At 33.8% G+C, this 18933-nt stretch overlaps 1 protein-coding gene across 1 annotated transcript in view; it reads right to left on the bottom strand.

Annotated features, from left to right (window-relative positions):
* Positions 1-18933, bottom strand: part of LOC113398457 (rootletin) — a 52261-nt gene that overhangs the window by 22527 nt on the left and 10801 nt on the right. Inside the window, exons 2-10 of the mRNA XM_026637203.2 lie at positions 6752-6859; positions 5488-5679; positions 4840-5045; positions 4246-4411; positions 3633-3842; positions 2926-3081; positions 2395-2531; positions 845-935; positions 272-377 (exon numbers count right to left, since the gene is read on the bottom strand). Of these exons, the coding sequence (XP_026492988.2) occupies positions 272-377; positions 845-935; positions 2395-2531; positions 2926-3081; positions 3633-3842; positions 4246-4411; positions 4840-5045; positions 5488-5679; positions 6752-6859 (1372 nt within the window). The remainder of the gene's footprint in view (positions 1-271; positions 378-844; positions 936-2394; positions 2532-2925; positions 3082-3632; positions 3843-4245; positions 4412-4839; positions 5046-5487; positions 5680-6751; positions 6860-18933) is intronic.

The following is an 18933-nucleotide window of genomic DNA, read 5'->3' as shown; positions in this document are numbered from 1 at the left end:
AACATAGTATTGTTTTACTTAAATTATAGGGTGTTCTTTAAGATTTGACGAAATTAATAAAACCCAAAGATATTTGGAAAATTTGGAAGTACATTTTAAGTTAATATTACTTGGAATTAGATTACAGGAAGTGGTACTTAATTCGAACAAAGTCGCTAAGTTAAAAATGTTGATAGTTTTCGTTTGTTTTAATTTATAATATGAGTACATATTTATATATTACGCACACATTTTTAGAAAATGAATATAACGGATGTAGTTTAATATATACCTTGTAGATCTTGAACTTTTCCTTCCAAGGAGATGATGTTGGAATCTGCGACTTCACATTGCTTCCTACTCGTACCCAGCTGTTCCCTTGCATTTTGGAGTTTAACCTATGATAACATAACTTTTAAATGGAATACAGAATTTAAATTATTTTGAAAAGCATATGCGCGCTTGAAGACACATGTAAAGCGAAAATCACGCACTCGAACATGCACTATCTTAAATGCAAACAAAATCTATAGTTTCACGCATTATGTTTTTTTTTTTAATTAATTCGAATATAATAAAAAGTATGACATCCACTTTGAAAGTGTTAAAAACGGTTAAAAAATCCTTTTGCTTTAAGCTGGATTCAATTTTATTCCAATAAACTGTTTATGTTTGGTAATCCTAATTGCAAGTAGTTCGCAATACACCATCGAAGCAGCAATACTCAGTATCGTTGTGTCTAGTTCGAAGGATGGAATGACAGGCACCAGGGACATAACCTCGCAGGATTAGATTACCACCGGGCGTCCCAGTTGCCAGTCTAGCTGCCTATTCAGTCAATAAACAAATAGTGTGGGCCACGCGCCTGCAGCTCGTGCACGTGTATGCGGTAGTTGTGCAGCGCGGCCTGCAGCGCCGACAGCGTGCTCTCCGCGAACAGCGCGCCGCCCGCCGCCCTGCAACAGCGCGCACGCTAGCCACGGCCCGGCGGGTGGCCGGGCCGGGCCTAGGAACTCCGGGTTTTGAGGTCATCTTGTATGACGTCTTGTATGAGTTGTGCGACCATATTATTTTTATATTGGTTTGGTCATTAGGTGGTTCGGTTAGGTTAGGTACAAAAAAGATGACCGACCGACCGTCAGGGCGTCACGGTAGCCTGCGAAAGCGATCCCGTGGCGCCCGCCGAAAAGACGGAGACGGTACCACTGGTTTTTATGGGGTATTCCGGTGTACCTGGGCGCACTCGGCGTCCGGGGCACCGGCGAGTCCCACATAACCCCCCCCCCTCCCCACTTTCACGTGGCGGAAACAAGTTACGCGTTTATCCAGCAAGAAAAAAAAGGTACAAAAAAGATCAAGATTGCTTCGTACCAAATTTCATCAAATTCAGTTCAGTAGTTTGACCGTGAAAATAAGATAGGCAGCACTTTAGAATGTATAACATTAGTTTCATCATTTAATACATCGTTAATGATTTATGCCAATGGAATGCAAATTTGCTTGTTTTGTATAAGCGCTTCATTTGATTAATTGTCTAATTTCCTAAATGGAAAATATCGTCGCTCGTATTCGATGGATTCACCACATTATACTAAAACAAATTTTCTATTGTCCTCAAAGTTATTCAAAACGAATTACAATACCAACCAACAACGTCGACATAATAAAACCTTTTTAGTAAAAGTTGGGCACTGATAAACATTAAACGGCAGAATACTTTTATGATTAAATCATCTAATATTTTAAAATGAACCTATTTAGTATTCCTACGTTTAAATCAAACTTAGGACATAAAACTTCATTTCCAGGGCTCTATAGACAATAACACACGTTCTAGAAATAAAAATGATCATGACATTCATTGTTAGAGCTTGTCCAAAATCAGAGTGTGTCTCACTAAAATTTCAAACTAACAAAAAAACGTTAAATGAATAAGCTTATATACTTAAACTTCAATTTAAGTTTCTAATTTTTATATGTCTGTATTTATTCTGTATTATTTTTTCACTTTATAACGTAACATTATTTAAATATTTTAGCTTAATAGTGCTGTAGTAACGCTGTAGCCTCCAACAATCGAAGGAGCACACAACTTGTAAACCTTACATGATTACCATACTTGATTATTCTTAAGAATATGTATTTGGTACCAAAGTACCAAAAATACGCCTTTTTTGGACACTCATAAATTAAATAAACAAATACACAGATACTGACAAAGAACAGGAGCGTAACCTGCTGTACTACGTTTTAAACTTTTCAAATTAGCACGGTTTTACAACCCGGGTTATAAAAAAACCTGGTCGCTGTGCATTAGTAAGCGACCTAGTAGATCTCTTAAAAATATTATTGATAGGAAGGTAGCTGCTTGCACCTGGGGCTCGATGAGCTTAAGACGTCTGATCCTGCCCTTACCTGTCAGAGAGATGTAAGTGTTGAGGCGCGCTATCCGGTTCCGAGTCCTTTATCAGCACACGAGCGACCTCCTCTAAAGCAGAGCGCATCACATTCGCCTCTGAGCACATTGTCTCAGCGCTATCACAGCGTTCCTCCTGAGAAACAGAATTTAAGAAAAGTTTAGATTTGTATGAATCGTATTATTAATTATAGCCTGTTCCAATCGAAGTAAGAATATGATCTCAGTAGGATACGCATATCATAAAACATGAACGAGTCTTCTCAACAAAATTTATCTCTAAAAAACTCTAAAACATCCTATTCGATGTTTAAATAGAGACTCGAGGAAATTTATATTAAACTAAGTGATTTTGTTCATAAAAAAAATCATCAAATTCGGTACTGCAGTTTGGGCGCGAAAGAGCAACAGACAGACAGAATTACTCTCGCACTACACAAATACGTATAAATCAATCTTTGATTTCATAACAACCGTTTTAATCGCAACTTCGAATCGCAAAAACTATACTATAACGTAAATGTTGTTACCAATCCCTGCAGCTCCCCCAGCAGGCGTTGTATGCGAGCGTCCCGCTCGCGCAGCTCCGCCAGCGCCGCGTCCCGCTGCGCGGAGGCCGCGTGCAGCTCCGCGCGCATAGCGTCGCCCGCCGAGCTCGGCGCTGGGCCGCTGTGCTGAGGCTCTGCCTGTAAACAGATTCTCTTATCACTCATAAACTATTTATTTTTGAGCCAACCCATTAATTTATTATACTTTTAATGAATTACATCCCTGCTTATGTATATTTTAGTTTTAGTTAGTGTGTGCAATAGAGAATGTCTAATAATAATTCGATTTTATTCTAAAAACGTGTCTATAAAGGGTCCTATGCTAAATATTCATTTATACTGACTCAATTAATAAACAATTTACAATTTCAATCATTTTATAACACATTTTTTGTGTATGAAATATAATAACTAAAAACAAATTGAAAAGTATTTTCTGCACATATCATTTACTAGTTGTCTCCCCCGGCCTCTCTCGCGTTTTAGGGGTTGGTCGTCAGGTGTAAGGCATAAAAAAGCCTATGTCCTTCATTAGAATTCAAACTTGCTTCATAGCAAATTTCATAAAATTTTGCCCAGTGGTTTGGCCGTTAAAGAGCAACATACAGACAAATACAGTTACTTTCACATTTATAATATTAGTATTGATTATAAAACATTCCATCTACAACAAACAAAATCCAACCAACCTTTGTCCCCTGAGAAGCGTATGAGTTGATAGCATAGCCGCTTAAAGTTCCAATGAGATCCCTGGCAGCAGAATCAATTTCATTCTTGACTTTGTAAAAGTCACGCTCGGTACTAGTCTGTAGCTCACAGAAGAAACGCTTTACAGAGACCACTTCACGCCATAGGTTAAGTAAGCGATTGTGCTCATTTGAATAGTAGTCGTTGAAGGCCTAGAACAACATTTGTTTTTATTTAGTAAGCAGATAATTTTAATGAATAAATAAGTATTATATACATTTTAATTTAACATGTAATATGATTTAATAAATATAATTTAATGACCACAAAACATTTTATTCAAATGAATTAAAGATCTCACATTCAATTATTTAATCCATAGTGTTATAGAGAACGACCAATAAATTAAGTGCAACTATTGAGAAAACCTATAGATCATTTTAGGAACCCAAATATAATCTGAATATTACAAGAGTATTGATATTTCGATTGTAATACTGCATGGAAAAGAAGACACACAAGCACATCAAACATAAACTCAATTTAAGGACAATACAACTGTGAACAATATTACTGTAGAAAATTGAAAGTTTTAAACAAAAGCAATACACATACTTGCTCCTCATCCTTCCACTCGTCTTCCTTAATGGACATTTCGTCTCGCAATGCCTCCCAATCATTTGTGAGCTTCTGTAGATCATTGGTGAGAGCCTCATTCAGTTGGTGAGACTCTTCTAACTGATCACGTAGCAAGTTGTTTTGAGAGACCAACTTCTCACATCTGTTGTTAAAATAAATTCATTTGAAAAAATACTTTGAAAAAAAGGGGAGTACTGAAACTTTTCGAAACATTGGTACATGTGTAACATCTTTTGATTGTAGACTTTTATAAGTCTACATTTTTTTTTTGTATGTAATAAGGTAAGTGGACCAGTAAATGGGTCTTACTTCACCAAGGCGCCACCAACCTTGAGTACTAAGATGTCATGTCCTTTGTGCCTGTAGTTACACTGGCTCACTCACCCCTTAAACCGGAACACAATATCAAGTATTGCTATTTGTAGCAGAATATCTGATGAGTAGTTGAACCTGGAGAACCTACCCAGACGGGCTTACACAAAGTCCTACCACCAGATCTAAATATGAGAGAGTGTTGTTTACTTGAAAGTTCTTGCATTTTGGCGAGTTTTAATGATGGGAAATACTGACTTTCGTTTCTCTTCATCTAATCGTCGCAATGCAGTATCCAGGTCCCCAATTCTTTCTTCCCGGCGAGTGTCTGATACGGGCAGAGCGGCAGGCGCCGGGAGCGCTATGCTCTTGCTGGATACCGGCTTGTAGCTCGTGTCGCTCCGTGGTGTAGTCTCTAGCATTTGGTTCTCTAACTCGGAACATCGCTGTTTATATTGGAGAACCTATTCCAAATATGTATTGCTTTAGTTTAAATAGAAATAAAAGTTCGACGACTTTCATTAAATAGATTAATTACACGTTAATCTTTTCATATAATTGGATCATATTAGCCGCAAAAACTTTGTTTTGATTTGTAATCTATGTTGAAGTATTGAGTGAATGTTGACAATTTGACAAGTAAACTTGTCATGTTAGTTTAATGTCACAATCAGCTGTTAAAAGTAGCTTTAAAAAATAATTTGAAACTACAATTATTATATGTTTTAAATTGTAATAAAGATTAAAAACTGTATTCTGTGCCCTCTTGGTACAAATAAAAGCCAGAATAAAAAAAAACTATTTATTTTTAACTGTTTTTTTTTATTTTTTGTTAAAAATGTCGTTTAGGATACTTTTTATTTTTATACTTTAAAGCCATTAAAAAAAAATCAAACATAGGTAGACCTTTGCTTGAAGTCTCGATACTAATGCTGCTTGGCCTTGTTGTGCGCGACGGTAGGCATCAAGCCTCCGCTTGTGGTCGGCGTTCTCACCAGCCAAGCGTGCTCGAAGCTCTTCATTCTGCCGTCTTAAGTCACTGCTGACGCTTCCTACCGGTGAATCCATCTCTGGTGGACTCTCCGGTGTCCGGTCCTTCTATAACAAGTATATTCAATCAAATCCAAACCTTTATTCAATAAAGAAGTCGATATGCCTTAATCCTGACAAGAACCGACTAAAGAAACTAATTGGGATTATTGTTCTTCTTTTTTTATTTTATAAGCATTTTTTTATTCAATGCATTAATAAATTATTATTTAACCTGTACGTGATCTTTTGAATCCCAAGGCGTGATGTCATTCAAGTCCTAGGTATAAATAACACATTTATCTGTATTGTGAAGCATCACCAAGTAGTTCATATGTATATTTATATTTTCCATTTACTTCTTGGTTATTAACAAATCTCCCCTTCGCGACGGAAATCGTAATTATATTGACTGCATCACCCCAAACAAAAATGTTATTAAAAGTTATAATACGCAAATCAGATAACAGCCGTATTTTCTAACAGCCAATGCTGTAGACCTGAATTATTATCCAAGCTATTGATATTAATGTGTAATTTGAGATGATATAGTAAGATAATTATATGTAACTTATCACCTAAAGGTATTTCAAGGAATCAATTGCGTCAATAAGGAATAGTACTTCCAAATATACTAATCACTAATCAGATAAAGCAAACCATTCATATAAATGAAGAAAAGAAATGGACCTAGAATGGATCTCTCGAAACTCCCACATTCAACTGAAACTGAAACCACGAGAGATCTCTTAGGTACTTGATCTTAGATACCATTTACATCGACCCTGTAAATTAAATTACTCAGGTACGACTTCAGATGTTTGGGACCGGCTTCTCCTGTACCGTAGCGATGAATTTAATACTTAAAAAGTATTTTATTTTGATGATCGTTTACCAATTTACGGATATGTACCTATTACTTTATTTTACTTACTTTACTTTATACTTTATTGTAAACCACATTGAGAAAATAAATGAATACAACATAGATCCAGCCTTAATAAAAGACGCGTACAATTTTGTCGACCTTATCACTACATAGTGATCTCTTCCAGAAAATCAACGGTGAAAAAAACTCTGAGCCCTGATGTACTTATCTAACAGAATATTTAGTTAAATAGAACATGTATCTTAGGCTTACCTCTTTTATTTCCTTCTTAATTCGTTGATGAGGTAGGGTGCTAGTAGACCTCCTGCCAATAGGAGCGCGAGCACTCCTAGGCGTAGTCAAACTTTCCCTCGCTGGCAACTAGAAATAAAATATATTACGTTTTCCTCTCGATAAAGAATAAAAACATATTAAAGAGATACCTGAAATGTTACTTTCTTTTTAACTTTCTTTTTATGTTTCACTTCTAAATAACAATGGCGAAAATACTTAAATTCAAAAGACATGCTGGTAGTTTAAAAGTTTAATTGCAACACTATCTTAAAATATAATCTGTGAACAATAAAAGTGTAATAGCAGGAGGTCGCGACCGAGCGAAGTTTTTTTGCAAGACAACGATGAAAATGTGTCGAGTTTTAACCGCAAACTAACGGAGTAGACTTCCGTAGGGTGGTATCATGGCGCTAGGGCATCCTATCGGTCTAGATCTAATTACCACCCATATTGCACTAATTGCAACGTTGGGGTGAATAAACCTTTGTCTTTTAAGCCGTGCCTATATAATTTATTTAAATGTAGTGTAAAACGAAATATTAAAAACGAATTGGAACAAAAACTATATTTATATTAGTAATGTAACATAAACATTTTGAAAGTTTAAATTATTTATTAACCTATACCAGAATATTCGCAATCTTATCTGTCCATTAAAAATGTACCTTTCGTTACCTAGCAACGCAATCAGTAATGCATCTAAACAAACAAAATATTAATAATTTCGATATATGAAAAACGCAGTATTTTAGAAATCGTAAATTATTTAATTTATGCAATAATAGAAAATTAACATGATTCAAAAGATAATTTTGGTTTCATAAAACTTTTTGAAGTCAATTTTAAACAACGATACATTTAGCGAGACATTTTTGTGATAGATTGATTTTGATGATTTAGTTACACGGAAATACACTACCATTAGTAAAAATACCTACACATTTAATTGGAATAAATATAGCTTAGAAATTTCTACGCACTTACGTCAAATATTTCTAGTTAGTGTGATTTTCTCAGTATCCATTGTGCCACCTGTGTCCAGCTGAATGAAGCACTAACACTCAAGCGCCTGACAATGTTATGATAGCAACAATTAGTTTAATCAATAAACGCGTTAGTCAGTTTTGAATCTATGAAAACATTTCCTGGTCCGATATGGAAGAGAGGGGTTACAACACTGTTTAAAGTTTTAGGTTCTTTATGTTTGTATGGGGTGTCGTTCAGCTTGACTGAACACCCCACGTGACCACGCAACTTGCTTTATTGATAAGAATATGCACTACAATTGAACCACACTTTTTAAATTTATTTCTTTATCTATATTTATATATATAATAACGATATCTTAGTTGAATAAACCATTGAACATTTTTAATTTAAAAAAATATTAACTTAACATTATTATTTTTGCTAAATATACGGAACTAGGTAAAACGGTCAATGTTTTTCCGATGTAAAGAATAATGTGTAAAAGTTTAATTCGTGTTTAATTCGTTTTAAATGTGAGGTGGCATTCAAAAATATTAATTCGATCTGTTATTCAAACTATTATTTTGTACGACTGAGAAACTGTTTGGTTTGTAGAGTTTACATTAAAAAAAAGTTTTTATCTAAAAAAAAATTCAGTATAAAGACAAGCTTAAAGTTTAAAATTATAAGTTAGGCTATGTAAGAAAGTAACTATAAGTAAGTACATAGTATGTATTATCATATATCTTTAATTGCCGCCTCGTTGGTCTAGTGACTCGATATAAGACTACAGATACCTAGGTGCTGAGTTCAAAACTCAGTCCAGCCCGATAAAAAGTTATGGGGTTATTCTGTCGAAAAAATCACAGAACCAGCCCGTAGTCTGGAAGTTGGAATATGTGCAGTCCCGTACCCCAGAAAGCACGTAAAGCCGTTGGTCCTGCGCTGAACTCTTTCCGGTCGGGTCGGATTTGCCGTATCATCGAATTATGAGACTGAGTGAATAGAGATCGCACCTGTGTTTGTGCACACACGTGTCCACTATTATAAGTCCGGTGTAGTTAGCTGCTCTCGTGGGTCTCATTGGTTTGGTGGCTAGCTATATAAGACAGATTCCGAAGTGCTGAAGTACAAACTTCGGATTAGACCGATAAAAAGTTAATAGATTTTTCTATCAAACTCTCTCCGGGCCTGTTGTGTGCGTACGTACGCACGCGCAAATATGGTTTCCAATGAAGTTCCGACGAAATAAATCGTCGGAACGACTTACTGACTTAACGAATTAAATTTTTTGTATACATATTCATTTATACCTATTTTTTGGAAAAACTGAGAATCTTAATCGTCCAAATTTATTAGAAAATAAAAGTTAACACGCATACTGAAAACGACTGCAGGTCCGGAGGCCATTATGCTCCTGTGTTTCCACTATATCAGATGCAGTTGATTAATATTAAAGATTGGCCTCATGACTTTATTGATATTTTAAACGCTTTTCTTCGTGGAAATATGAGGTTACGAACTGTGCTAAAAACTTTTCAATTCCAAAAGTGCTAAAAGTACATTTATACGATAAACATAATTATAATAATGACGTGGTAATGATCTAGAAACTTTCCATGTGTTAATAATAACATGTACCTACGACCGTACATGCACATGCCCATCTTTGTAAAAAGAACACGTGTGTGTGTGTTCTTAACTTGTGTGCAGTATAAAATCTTCTTACGTCAATATACAAGCAATGCGTGGGGTCGACGTCCGATATCAGGATTCGTGTGATAACAGTCTGATAGCGCACACACATGTTTTAATTCGTAGTAATTACATTTCTATTTTTGCAGTTTCAATTCACTTCAACAGATATAAGAATAAATACAATTATTATTGGTATATTAACCTAGGTAGGTATCGTAGTTTAACATTGATTTGACAGTTACGGTAAATACTGCCATATTAAGAGAGATAATGGCTGCATGTATATTATATTTATAGACTTCCACATACTTTGTCAAATAACAACATTAACGTAAGTATATTTTAATGTTAAGCTAGTGATAGGTACCTATTACTAGCTTACTTACTTGGTTTTACTTACAAAAATACATTTTGTAGAGAGGTACTTATAACGTTATTTATAAATATGTCGTTTTAAAAAATATGTTTTTTTTTTTGTATTTATTTCAATATTACGGTTGTTGACAATCTCTTCACATAAGCCTATAATAGTATGTACAAGCATGTCTTTGTCATAGCAGAATTATTTTCGTCGCATTCATGTATCCAATTCAGAATATACCTAATGTAATAATAGCATAACAAATATTTTAGAATTGCCATTAATAACGCACAAGTCCGTAAGTAATATTCGAAACGAATAAAAAAATATATCTTGAAAACGTCAAATAGGAATTTTAGATGTTAATAGGAATTGGCAGTCAAAAACGCACACAAGTCATTTCTTTATATTCGCTGAAAAAAGAAATTGGCTACGCCAATGCATTTAAACAGGTCAATACATTATCTCGCACAAGGTTAAAAAGATAATGTTTTTTTTTTACATTACATTCTTTAACGTTTCGTGGAAGTTTCATCCGTTTATCAAGGTTTATTTTTAAATTGAAATAAAAATACAATTCAGATTAAAAGCCTCGAATTGACTAAGTTTTTTTTTATCGTTATAGAATAGTTTTTATGTTATAAAACTTCTAGAAATTAAAATAAGCTTTATTTTTATTCTATAAATAATTGTGATGTCATTCTACATATTAGTAGCATATGACAGATTAATTTGTCTTTTGCCCGTCCTTATTATTTTTGCAAGAATTTTATGGCTCACAGTGCACTGTCTTTTGGATTTTTTAAATAACATATTTAAAAAAAATGGATGTGTCAATTGCAATATTTTTTAATTATCATGCTAAACCTGACGCACACACGAACCATTATTTAAAATCTCGCGGTCGTTGACTGTGAATAATCTTATCGTTGTTATTGATTTTTAACTCTAAATATACTTTTATAATAAAACAATTTGCTTTATCTTAAAACTTCACTTTTCTGGGTGTGATTTTTAAGCAGATTGATTTGTGTCACTGGCAACATTTATGGTTAGTCCATACTATAGCTATTATTTTTTATAAGTACATGATATAGTGTACCGTTTGGTACCTTTGAAAGACAAAATAAATTATTTAATTATGACATACATTGTATCGTAGTCGACTTAATAACGAGGCACTAACTATCCCATCTCGCACTCTAATCCTGCATTACAAATATAATATTTAATAGCGAATTTAATAGCCCTAACTCTTGCATTCCGTTGCTCGTGTACTTACGTACAGTTGACGTACGTACATAATTTTGCTTCAGCCACAAAAGACATAAAGCTAGGTGAAAAATGATAAATTTATATTATTATTAAGTGCAAATTTAAATATTCTTATTGATAAATTCCCAAGTTTTTTTTTTATATTACGTTGAAGTTCAGTTTTAAATAACGAATTCTAGTATGTTTTATTTTTCATTTATTTTTATCTTTAATTTAATTTACATTTAATATTTATTAGTGGGTTTTTAAGCAGTTTTGAAATAATTGATTTTAATGTAAAGCTACCAACTGACCTACCACAAAACTACGAACACAAGGGACATAACATCTTAGTTCCCAAGGCTAGTGGAGCATTGGCGAAGTAAGGGATGGTTAATATTACTAACATCGTCAAAGTCTACGAGCGGTGATGACCACTTAACATCAGGTGGCCCATTTGCCGGTCCGCCTATTACATAAAAAAAAAAGAATAATTCACCCCGCTTAAACCCCTTACGGCATTGTATTATTTTAAAATTTTATTAAGTAGGTAGATAAAGCACGAAAGTCAACGAATGTTCACCCCCACTCTTTTTTATAATCTATATGTATAATCTATTATCAAATTATACCTCCGCCTAATTACTTTATCAATGTTTTTAACATGAGATAAAAAAGTGTTAAAGAATTTGAGAAATTTTAGTACAAATATGTATTATTGTTGATGTTACCTACCTATAAATTATTGTCAACTTATATAAGTTAAATATGAAAATATAGTTATATTTATAATAAAAGCAGAGGCACAGGTAAATTTATCAGCTAGATTTTCAGCGGGAATTTTACATCCGAAACAAAAAGTTTTTAATGTCTTTACTAAATTCTAAAAAAAAGGTGTATACAAACCACGTTTGAATATAATTTATTTATGAAAAAATCCTCTCTCACCTTATATTTGGAATGACATATTGATTATGATTCATAGACAAACTAAAGTTTCAATAGAAATACGTCGAAAGCTTTGTACAGTAGTATTTGACTTCAATTTCGTAGATTCGAAGTCATTGTTTCTAATTGCATAGATTATACGACTGTTCACATCGTCCGTATTTTCAAACGAGTAACTTTGAATTAGTTCGCCAAAATTTGTATTGTTCACTTGTATCCCGTTGCGTGACGACTCACCCCGTACAAACTAGGTCACTGTAAACGGCTTATCATTTACGATTAGATGATAAAACGGCGAATTATGAAAATGATAAGCGATTAGGCAGTTAGCTGCATTAAATCGTCTCCATCACAAAGATAATCATCGGCGACTTCCGATGTAAATAATAATTGCATGTTTTTGTACTGAGTAAACAAAATTGTATAATCTTTTCCTTTTTTTTGGTATAGGTGGCAAACGGGCAGGTGGCTAACCTGATGGAAATTGAATACAATTAATAGCTGGGGCTTGCAGATGCTTTGCTGGCTTAAATTATATTATATATTAATTAGTTATTAAATTTATTTACTAAGATATACAATCAACTATATTTATAGTTACTACAATAGGTACCTATGGTTAATTACAATTCATCTTAATATTAAGATACAAAGTCTATGCAAACAAACAATATTTCAATTGTAACTAATTCTTTGTTTCTTACACTTGTACTTGTAGTAACTTTTTTATGCCATAGATTAGCGGCCACGCAAATGGGCCACCTGATAAGCTGATCACCACTGCCCATTACTAATACGCCACCAACCTTGGTAGCTAAGATTTTATGTCCTTTCTGCCGGCAGTTACACTAGCCGACTCACCTTTCAACCCGGAACACACAATATTAATTCTTGGTGCTTGGTGGTAGAATATATGACGAGTGGGTGGTACATACCCAGACGGGTTTGCACAAAACCCTGCCACCAAGTAAACCGATTACTACCGCACCGAACCGAACTACTCGACCGATTATCATGAAATTTTTCATACATGTTAGGAGTACAGATAAATATAGCTACGAGGTATTTAACACCTAACCCGCCCCCTACACACGGGTCAAGCTGTGAACGGAAACTAATTTATAATAATATATACAAAAACCTGCTAATAACAAACATATTAAATAATGCTGATAAGAATCCACATTCTATCCTCGTGGTGATTGTGTAAGAGAAACAGATTCTGGTCCGCGACGTCGCACGAGACTTCTTTCTGCGAGCAGTCATGTCGCTGATGCTCCGCAGGGAATCGCTGTGGCCGTAACATCCTTCTGTGAGACCGTTATGGCCCAGAAGGTGCTAGTGAAGCAGGAACGGAAAAAGCCAATCTTATTCGGTGAAGACAAAGAAGACCTCGTATCATCCGACCAAAAGCTCCGACGACTGGGTCTTAAAAATTTGGGGTATTTTTTATAGTGATACAAACTGTATAACAAATAAATTAACTAACATAGTTATCTCAGTTATGGTAACTAAGATTATACATACAAAAGTGTGGTTTTTTTTTTTTTAAGTTTTCAAGTCTTATCTATCAACATACAATTTGCATATACGTTATCACACAAGAGAGAAGACGGAGGCGAACTCACATTATAAAATAATAAATCTTCTTCGTTTTCGTTTCGTTCGATTGGAATGCGCCCAAAACGACAAGTTTATCTACAACGAAGCTGATAATATTAATTCAGAAATAAAAAAAAGTTTCATAAGCACGTAACATTAATAAAATAGTAAAGTTACTATTATTAATTAAGGCCGGATTAAGGCTTTCGATTCTTTTTTTTTGAAAGGTTTTGAAGGTGACGTACAAGTTTTTACACGTGTAACATGCAGCTTCCATCACAATTTTACCTTTCGCCGCTGCGGACGTTTTAATTTATAAACACATATTAAGCTCATAAACATTACTGTCACTAAATGCTTAAACAGGTATGCAAAATGTTCGTTTATAACTGATGTTACTACTCAGCAAAGTGTAACATAACATATAATTTAGCATACTCGTATATATCAACATTTAACACTGCAATGACATTAAAGTTCCATATCTATTGGCAGTTGGAACGGAATTTTAGTTCGAACCCCTAAAATAATAAAGTAACAAAACTTAGCTGTTTATAAAATCAGCATGTGATCTACACAGAGTATATATCGACAGAGACAGAAAATAAAATTGGATGGATATATTGCACAAATTTATGAGAATATTTAATAAAATGTTTTCTACATTAATAATATATGTATCTACTTATTTAAATGTTATAGTAATCTTGACATGTATTCAACATAAATCATTAAAATATTCAAACAACAATAACTGATAACTTTTACAATGAGAAAGTTTTTTTTCATTAAAATAAACGAACTGACTTTTGAGATAAATTTGATAACTCCAATTGCTAATCATAAAAGCAACTTTTACGTTGAATGTTATCAAAACAAAGATAGGTAGGTACACTATGTTTACAATAACAAAGTAAAAAATAAAAGCGGTATCTTCAACTTGTATAATTTAAGTGCCTTAATGAAATACTGGTAAAATTCGATAATACAATACTTGAGCCGAAATTTTCAACATAAAACTGCCATGAATAGAAATTGTTCGTTAAATCGTATTTCCGTGGTTCATGACGTTCTCGCATGTCGCATCCTTCGCGAACTACCCGCCCATAAATATCGTTTTATGTCACGTGTCAGAGACGCCATCTTGGTTTACCGGCGAACTCGACCAAGGAAACTTTACCGTAATTCTGTGACACCCATAAGCTTGTATGCGTTGCGCCCTTGGAATAAAGCCTAAATTGTTTCCAATTTTTTTATTGTTTAGCAAAATTCACGTAGCAAACTCATAAAAAATTGGAGTCGTCTCCTATCGATTGTGCCAACTGGTGCTTACCTCCGATCTCGATTCTTTAACAATTGGTGGGTAATCGAGTTTTCGATTACTCAAATAGTAGCGTCGAGTGATAGCTTACAGGAAGTTAACCCTTTAACTTTGTTTATTTGTAGTAATCACTAACTACTAGTTACGAAGTTTAAGTTTGAGAAACCGCCACTTAGGTACTATTAAGTAGACTTAAAATTGAATTTAAATTCTGGTTGAATTTATGACAAATAAAACGTATTTATTTATAGACAAATTATATTTAAACATTACATTTTACTCTCAGAAAAAAACAAATGAAAATGGAAAGCATGGATAATTTATGATTTATGTAAATTCTACAAAGCGAATACAATAGCAAAATAGACACGTCTTTTTGTTTATACGTCAAAAGTTCTGTAGTGATTATCTGATTTATTAACAAATTCTTAATATTACACGCACTACGGGAAATTAGCAATCGCTTTTGTTTCAATTCAATGTTTCATGCACTGCATCTATTCATATCCCTTTGTATTCATATTTACTATAATTAATTTTAATTAATATATTATTATATTATTAATTAAAGGAACATTCTTAGTACAAAATATTTGGTTTAACTTATGTTGCATAATATTTATTTATGTTAATTTAATAATAGCTGAGATGGCCCCGTGGTTAGAACGCGTGCATAACATTAACCGATGATTTCGGGTTCAAACCCAGGCAAGCATCTCTGAATTTTCATGTGCTTAATTTGTGTTTATAATTCATCTCGTACTCGGCGGTGAAGGAAAACATCGTGAGGAAACCTGCATGTGTCTAATTTCAACGAAATTCTGCCACATGTACTCCACCAACCCGCATTGGAGCAGCGTGGTGGAATATGCTCCAAAACCTTCTCAAACAAGACGAGGCCTTAGCCCAGCAGTTGGAAATTTATAGGCTGTTAATGTAAAAATAATAGTTATTTCCTTATTCGAAAACTGAGCCTGCGCACCAGTTAATAAATAGATCTCAATGAAGTGAAGCATAATTTACAAAGATTTAAACATGATCTTTTCCCGCATACGGACTCTATCAAGCGTACGTAAGCTGCTATTTAAGTAAAAATACTGGAAACCTTATCGTACCATATATTTCAAGCAAGTATCGTGTTACATTTGTAATTAGCGACAAACCCTGACTTCATTCGGGTACAATTTATTAATAAAGAAAATAATATTTATACCCTATAGCACTCAAGAATAATGTAGTAAACACAAGTGCTTTAGCTACTTACATTGGTACCAGAGTAATGTATGTGATGTTGTCCAATGTATATCTCTACCAGTAAAAAACTAAAATTATAATTAGTTCAGGAAATTTTACATACAACCAAACAAAACTTACCTCTTAATAATATTAGTATAGATATATTTACATAAATATTAAACATTTATTTGATCTTAAATATTAAATAGTCGTGGAACACAATAACTAATCTGTGTGTTTCTTTTTTTTTTTCCTTGAACGTAACCTGATTCATATTTAAAATTCGTCATCCTATAATCTGCTTTCATATAAGATTTTTTTTTATGTAACAGGTAGGCGGACCGGCACATAGGCCACCTGATGTTAAGTGGTCCCCACCGCCCATAGACATTGGCGCTGTTAGAAATATTAACGATCCCTTACTCGCCAATACGCCACCAACCTTGGGAACTAAGATGTTATGTCCCTTGTGCCTGTAGTTACACTGGCTCACTCGCCCTTCAAACGGGAAAACAACAATACAAAGTATTGCTACTTGGCGGCAGAATATCTGATGAGTAGGTGGTACCTACCCGGACGGGTTTGCACAAAGCCCTACCACCAAGAAAAAGGATCTTAGTTAAAACATGTCTAAATAAAAGGTAGTAATTGTCTATGGGCACTTAATATTTTTGATCTGTTGATTAGATTATGTTATTTGACATAACACCAGAAAACTATGTATGAGTAGGCTCTATTCTGGGTACAGTGATTAATTCTTATTAATAGATATATAAGACTAAAAATTTACGTATTGTGTTAATAATCTTTCCTTTTTCTATTAGTCTGAATTCGTTTATATTTTCTGATAAGCCTTTTTCAATCATAATATCATACAATTACTAAATTAACAAAATATTTGTCGTGCAAATCGGCTATTTATTATACCGTAACATCTGCTAATACTCAGCCTTAGTCAGCCATTCAAAGAAAAAATAAGGGATACGGATATTTGCATAAACTCAATTCTAAAGTTCAATTATAAGATCTATTTTGTGATCGTATTTCTTACTAAAATACACACGACTTCGCAAACGTCGATTTGTTGCCCTCGAACGTTTTTGTTGCGCTTTCATTGAGCAGCTTTTTTGAAATTTCGCGTCAATTACTATAAGTATAGTGTTATAAAATGATAACATTTACATCGTAATTATGATCGATGTTCTATCCAGTTCATTATAAATCACAAAAGTAATAATCTGAGATAAAACTAAAAAATGAAGCCTAAATAGATAATAAAAAAAACATTAAAACTGGAAGACCAGGAGTTTAGTATAACATATTATCATGCTTAAATTCCTAAAGCTATCGCTAAAGGATCGCAACTAACTCTGTACTTAGGTAAATTATATGTTGGAGAAAGATAAATAATTCACAAAAAAAAATCTACATTTTGTTATCATAGAGCAGTCGGCGGCTGATCTATGCTAATACTATGAACAGGTACACATTTGTTTGCTTTTAAGCCCCGGAACTAATGATACAATTTTATTTTTCACTTGCGTATAGGGTATAACTATTATTTGTATCAATCGTTTTTTTATTAATAAATTTCACTTATACGAAGTTGGACGAACTGTGTTGGACAAAAGTACCAAAATTATACAAGGAAAAAAATAGTTGTAAAATGTTATAATAATGTCAAGGGTGGATTCTGGTGAATTAGTCTGGGTGGATATTCATATTGTAGCGAGCGATTCGGACTCACACACTGAGGGTTCAGTACCACCAAACATTTAATTCGGATTCAACAGATTCGTTTTCGATTTTTTTTTCCTTTACTTGTCCTACAAGATAATGCTTCTTGCTAAATTAAAAAGAGATAAAGTAGTTTGTGTATACGAGTAGAGAATAATCTCAGGAACTAACCATCAATCTAGAAGAATGCTACCATGTACCTAACTGCTGTAGGGGATAAAATATATTTATATAATATAATTTTCTTATTCAATAAATTGCATCCTTGCGAAGGTGATTCGCTAGTAGTTTGATAATCTGATATTTTTAAAGTAGTTGTAAATTAAATGTAAATTATCGCAATATTTTTTTGCTTCAAAATTGATTTAGCAACTAATTTATTTTAAATGGTTAATTAGTATAATGTTTTTATCGCAGGTCAGTTCCGTGGTATGAAGGTTGCAGATAAAATCACATGGTCTACACGTGAGGTGTCATTACGATATCATACGTGATACTTATTAGTTAATAATAGGAGTGTTTTAGTATCAGGGGACGTAGCAAGTTGAGTTCCGTACTAATTAATACGGTATAATTTTTATAATGTACGAAAATTTTCATCACACATTCATGCTAGTGACTAAGCGGTATCCAGTTAAAGGAGAGTTGTTCTCTATGGATAGAGAGTGACGAAAAAAAAAAATTTTAAACTAAATTACGTTCTATGCGGTTGACAGTTGAGGAGTTTCTTCGTCCGCAGCTAATCCTGGATGTGTACAGGTGATTCCTACCATCTATCTATTTACTTGGGGGTAGGACTTTGTGCAAGCCCTTCTGGGTAGGTACCACCCACTAATCAGATATTCTACCGCCAAACAGTAGTACTGAGTATTGTTGTGTTTCGGTTTGAAGGGTGATTGAGCCCGTGTAACTACATGCATAAGGAACATGACATCTTAGTTTCCAAGGTTGGTGGCGCATTGGCGGCGTAAGGATTTTTTTTTATTTTTTTTTTTATTTTAGGGAAACAAACAATGAGATGACACTTATGGCATA

This window comes from Vanessa tameamea, chromosome 12, assembly GCF_037043105.1.
Source record: "Vanessa tameamea isolate UH-Manoa-2023 chromosome 12, ilVanTame1 primary haplotype, whole genome shotgun sequence".
Lineage (NCBI taxonomy): Eukaryota > Metazoa > Arthropoda > Insecta > Lepidoptera > Nymphalidae > Vanessa > Vanessa tameamea.
This window is presented reverse-complemented; position numbering and strand designations above follow the sequence as displayed.